The 6,000-nt window shown below is 45.9% G+C and overlaps 1 protein-coding gene across 1 annotated transcript in view; it reads left to right on the plus strand.

Annotated features, from left to right (window-relative positions):
• timm50 (translocase of inner mitochondrial membrane 50 homolog (S. cerevisiae)) overlaps positions 1-5,700 on the plus strand; it is a 33,105-nt gene extending 27,405 nt beyond the window's left edge. The window contains exons 9-11 of the mRNA XM_030401572.1: positions 3,767-3,923; positions 4,513-4,619; positions 4,714-5,700. Of these exons, the coding sequence (XP_030257432.1) occupies positions 3,767-3,923; positions 4,513-4,619; positions 4,714-4,812 (363 nt within the window). The 3' untranslated portion in view covers positions 4,813-5,700. The remainder of the gene's footprint in view (positions 1-3,766; positions 3,924-4,512; positions 4,620-4,713) is intronic.
• Positions 5,701-6,000: the final 300 nt, after the last annotated feature.

Consider the following 6,000-nt stretch of genomic DNA (forward strand, 5'->3'; position numbering starts at 1 on the left):
TTTGAGGGAGAGAAGGAAGCTCGTCAGGGCGTGATAACGATGGAGAGATGTCACCGCAGCCCACATCGAGGCGTCGGCTGGAGTGATGTCACAGTGTCCTTTGACTGAATTGTGACACTTCCTCTTCTTTGAATAAGTGTGCACAATACCAGAGTCCGCCATGAAGAGAGTCTGTGGTCGTGATTGACCAGAGCAGGTAGAGAAAGGACTGATGGTTTCACAGTGTGGCCTTCCCTCTGCTCTCAAACTTCACATTTTGTTTTGTGGTCAGTAGTCAAATTATCTCACTAAAGATTCAACACGATAAACTTCACAAACATTCTCTCATGTTGAGCTTGAGATCTGTGAACGCTCCAGTTTACCTCCCACAGTCTGGATGTTCTGTGTACCAGCTGTGTTGTCTCCATCGTCTGATATGGGTTCAGAAATGTTGTAATAACCACAAACAGCTCCACTGATATTAATTCCAGCGTTGACCCTTCTGCAACATGCAGCTATTGTTCGCTGGCCTGCATCTGAGCGTCGGCTGCAGGCCATCCTCCGATGGATCAGACGTCTTATTGTTTGTTGGCTGTTGCCGGGATAAGAAACACAACACAACAGTTGGATTAACTGTCTTCCTTCCAACTTTGTTGTATTTATTCTGGCCTGCTGTCCACGCAGGGTTTACTGTCAGGAGATAAAGCGGGTTTCTGTGCCTCTCATCCTCCCGTCGGCCGCGTGTTGAGTTTATACATCGAAAACTGATTTATTTATATTTAATGATCACCCCCCGTCCTCACCCCGACTCACACAACAACACAGACACGTGCAGCCTCTTCAGCTGCTGTCAGAGCTTATTTTAATGAGATTACAGAACAGTTACAGACGACAAGCCTAAAACTAAACACATATAATAATCGTTATAATAATGACGAGAGAAGAAGAAGTGGAATAAAAGAAGGAGAAGAGATTTAAAGATTGGAGTGAAGTTCTGTTCTGTCCGAGCTGTAACCGACCGATAGCTTGATAGTCATTTGTTGTGTTGTTGTGATAAGTGATCCAAACCCGGCTGAGAGCAGAGGTGAGAGCAGAGGTGAGAGCAGAGGTGAGAGCAGAGGTTGGTGCAGGCTGGTGCAGAGGTGAGAGCAGAGGTGAGAGCAGAGGTTGGTGCAGGCTGGTGGTCGGCCCTCCTGCCTGCAGTCATTCACACACACTCGGTAACATCAATGAAAGGTCGCGCCCCGACAACTTCCAGCGCGCCACACTTCTCTCTCCGCTCTTTGTATGAAAATGCCTCTCGTCAAATGTGCTGTGTGATGTTATTGGCAGGAGCCATCTGTGGCTGCAGCCTCTCATGTGGAGATCAGAAACAGGAACGACATCTACTGCTGTGAGGAGCAGACGCTGCAGCAACGACTGCACAGCTCCTTCTTTATACAACATGTCAGCAACACGGAACAATATAGATTGTAAACACGTTTTTATTAAGTGCTTTAAGTCCCCAGACAGAGTTTTAAATGGACTGATTCATATTTTTATACTCGTGCTGTCGTTTGTGTCCTGGGTTAGTCCTTTAGATCAGTTTTCATTTTTATGTTTTGCAGTCGTGTTTTCAAGCAGCAAAGAGAACCGATACTTTACATTTTCTGTCACAGTTGTAGAGAATACCTTGTTATTATTTTTGGTCCACATCGTCCAGCCGTCACGCTTTCACACCTCAACCTGTCAGAACTGGAACCTTCTATTTTTTTTAATATAAAAAGTGTGAATCCGACCTGAAGCTCTGCTGCGTGTCATCCCTCCTTTTCTACAAGCTGAACTTTCCTATTAAACCTTTTATTTACCATGTTAGCAGAGACGGTGGGCTGATAGCCGGGGTGACTCCAGTCGCTCACAGTCGCTCTGCTTCTGATGCCATGTTGTGTTCAGCTCTTGTAATAACTCGGAAGACGACTGCAGGTACATTTCATGATGTTTACTGAGCAACACTCGACAGCACTTAGCATTAGGCTAACTTGACAAACTCTGAGGCTCGTTTCAGTGAAAGTGAAACTTCATGAGATCCTGTGTTCACGGTCTGAATCATCTCAACATTAGGGGTGGTGAAAAAAATCGATTATTGATTAATTGCGATTATAACATTGACGATTATGATTCGATTATTAAATTTCCAAAAATCGATTTAAAATTTTTAAATTTTAATTTTTTTTTTAAATCATTTTTTTTTTTTTTTTTTAAATAGTAATACAAACTGGAGTCCTCCTCTTACTGGCTTCCGCTACATGGTCCACAGTCTGGAGCCAAGATATGTTATTCCATCCCGGAGCTTTTTCACAATTCCAAATCTTTACAAGGACACAAAGCTTTCTGTGCAAGTGTCCCTCAACTCTGCTCACAGGGCAGCAATAACCTGCGATGCCTGGACATCCAGAGCTACAGTCTCACATGTGACCGTTACAGCTCCTTATGTCAGCAGTTAATGGAAGCTAATGACCTACGTACTTCAGACGAGAGCTATGGATGATAGCCACACAAGCGCAAATATGTGTGAGTTTCTCAAAGCAATGGCAGACGAGTGGGGAACAGAGAAACACAACCTGGTTCTCGTCACCGACAGTGCTTCTAACATGAGTCCGGCTGCTGAGCTTGGCAACTTTCTTTTAACAGTGAAACACTACATTTAAAACAAAGTAAAAAATAATCATTTTGATATTACAGTTACACTATACAATATTGAAGGTGCTGTGAGGTGTTACTCAAAAGATAAGTAAAATAATTCAGCAGCTGACTGATGTTAAATGGAAGATCAATAATCGTTAATAATTGAAAATCGGATCGATAATCGTTAATAATCGAAAATCGATTTGTAATCGAAACTTCAATAATCGGAATCGAATCGGGAAATTGGGCCGATTAACCACCCCTACTCAACATGTACGTGTTGATCTCAGTTCAGCATCTTCAGAGGAAACACAGAGCAGGTGGACGTCCCGCTGGATTAAACCATCAGAAGTGAAAACAGGAGAGAACGATCCTAAATGTCATTAATGTTCAACTGTGTGTGTGCAGACACTTCAGTTTAGGTTACACACACACACACACACACACACACACACACACACACACTCCAAAGGAAGACAGATGCCTATTATTCATTGGCTGTGAGGAGGATGGTTGAATGTGTCCGCTCAGGTTTACACACACACACACACACACACACACACACACACACACACACACACAGTGTTTTGGGGTGGAGGCTGGGCACCAGATGAGGCCGGTGATAGAGACAACGAGCAGCGTCCCTCTCCATCTGTCTCACACACACACACACACACACACACACACACACACACACACACACACACTGACAGTCACCAGCTGGAGCTACCAGAGAAAGTGTGTGTGTGTGTGTGTGTGTGTGTGTGTGTGTGTTTTGCGGCTTCCAATTTGAATATTGAGGATCATTAAGATAATAATAAAGTTGTGTATTTGATTAGGCTTTAAGAAGGTCAGCAGGGTCCTGCAGCTTATTATGGGGGGGGGAGGAGGAGGAGGAGGTGGAGGAGGAGGAGGAGGTGGAGGAGGAGGAGGAGGAGGAGGAGGAGGGAGGGAGGAGGTGGAGGAGGAACCCAAAGTTTCTAATTTTATTTTTCTTAGATTTTGTTTATCTGTGGTGAAATAAAACTGAATGTTCGTTTAATGTTTCAGATCTGTGACTGGTCTCCTCTCTGTTCTGTCTGTTTAACATCTGGACCCGTCTTGTTGTCTCTGTTGTGTTCAGGACGTGTCGTGTCTGAACCGGGACACCAGTAAGGTGATCGTGGTGGACTGTAAGCGGGAGGCGTTCAGCCTGCAGCCCTTCAACGGCATGGCGCTGAAGAAGTGGGACGGAAACTCCGAGGACCGAACGCTCTACGACCTCGCCAACTTTCTCAAAAGTAAGACGCCAAAAACATCTTTCAGCGCTCTGTTTGCTCTTTCACTTGTTTTTAATAGTTGTTGTTTCATCTTAAATTCCCCGTTCAGGATTTTAGAATCATGAGTGTCTGAACCAGCTCCTCTAAAGCCCCAAAACTCATGAATCAGATGTTGAGTTTGTGGTGTAATGAAGGTCTCAGTCTGCAGGTTTATTGGAGCTGGCAGGTTAAAGATCAGAACCAAATCATTCTTCTGGTTAAACTTAAAGCTCCACTGTGTTTTTCTTAATGATTTGACTCCATCAGCCTTTTAAACACCTCTGACTAAAGTCACAAACACTGATGACATCTGTTCAAGTTTCACACGAGATGTTTCCTTTTCCTCACTTTGCATTTTCAGTTTATCATTTTACATTTTAAATGTTTCAGTTTCCTCTGGCTGTTGAGGTTTAATCACAGCCTGATAATTCCTGGAAATTTGATTTAAGCTCTTCTAATTTTCTCGTTTTAATTATGACCAAAAATATCCTCAAACAAACAAACGACAAAACGATGGGCGGTCTGATGATGTGTGACGGGAACACGTGTTTGACCTCCTGCTCTCTTTCAGCCATCGCTCTGAGCGGCGTGGACGACGTCCGCACCGTGTTGGAGAACTACGCTCTGGAGGACGACCCCATCGACGCCTTCAAACGAAGACAGGCTCAGCTGGCACAGGTGGGTGGAGAAATCAAACGCCCCCCGGTTCCGTTGCCTGGACCGTCTCTGATGTGACTGGTCTGGTCTCATGTGATTGGCTGTCTGTGTGCAGGAGGAGGAGCAGCGTCTGGCCGAGCTCTCCCAGCAGAAGAAACAGGGACTCTCTCTCGGCACCATCGCATCGCGGTTCTGGCGCTCCAAGCAGCAGTGAGCCCCGCCCCCCTCACACTTCCACCAATCGCAGCCCGGCTCGCCATCTGCGTCGAGGTGAGGGGAGGGGCCGGAGGACGGAGGGGGAGGCTGGGGAGACCTGCGTGCTGCAGCTGAGCGTCACAAGCAACCAATCACGTCTCAGTCGGCGGGTCTGTGGCGCTCGAACATTGGCCGGCCTCTGCACCAATGAGAGAGGCACTTCCTGGTTTGTAGGAGGCGGGGTGTCGGCGGCCCCCTCCCTCGGTCATCTTGGTGTCACCTGATGCGTCTCAAGCTGCTGATTGGTTAAAAAATAAGGAGACAGAGGATCCAGGTCAGGCTGAACTCTTGTTGTTGGTGGTTGGAGGCGGATCCAGGATCAGCGCTGTTATCGCCACTCCAGGCTGGCTTGGCGCCCCGCCACTCACAGGATCTGACCTGAGATCAGCAGTGCTCTGTCCAAACCTTCAGAATGTGTATTTTATTTTATTTGTATTCCTCTGTGTGTCTCCGACCGTGCTGACGGGCTGCTGGAGATCCCGTTCAAATAATATTGTTTATAAAGAAAAATGGAAATAAACAATAAATAGTGTAATGGAGAGTTTATTGAATATGTGAGGCTGTCGGAGTGTCGGGCGGCGCTGACGGAGACGGGAGAACGTCTGGGCTCTACAGACTGGACCGGCAGCCGAGCCACTGGTGGGACAGAAGACACGAAGATCTTCCTCCTCGTCTGTTCCATTCTGTCTGGTGTTATTCTGCGTTTTCTTATTGTCAACACATCACGTAAAAAAAGACCCAAACCAACAATGTGTGTACTGTCTGACTTCCTGTCTGACTTCCTGTCTGACTTCCTGTCTGACCATTGGTTCCATTTGAAGAAAAATAAAAACACATCACAAATATGGAAGTGCGTGCATTTATTGGACAATTCGATAATTCCCCACAATCACACGGCGGCCATTTTCCTCTGATGTCACACTCAGGGTGTGAAACTTGAACATCGTTACTGTGTTCAATGTGTAAATTGTTTTACTTTCACCACGTCTTCATTGATCAGAGACTGAAAAGACGACAGATGGACTAGCTACAAGCTAACATTAGCATTTCACCATCAGCTCTACATGTTACATGATACAACAGGGAAGTTAACAACACTTGGAGACAGTTTGCTCTGCGGGCAGCGGGCCTGTTGATTTGCAGTGAA

This window comes from Sparus aurata, chromosome 2 (assembly GCF_900880675.1).
Source record: "Sparus aurata chromosome 2, fSpaAur1.1, whole genome shotgun sequence".
Classification (NCBI taxonomy): domain Eukaryota; kingdom Metazoa; phylum Chordata; class Actinopteri; order Spariformes; family Sparidae; genus Sparus; species Sparus aurata.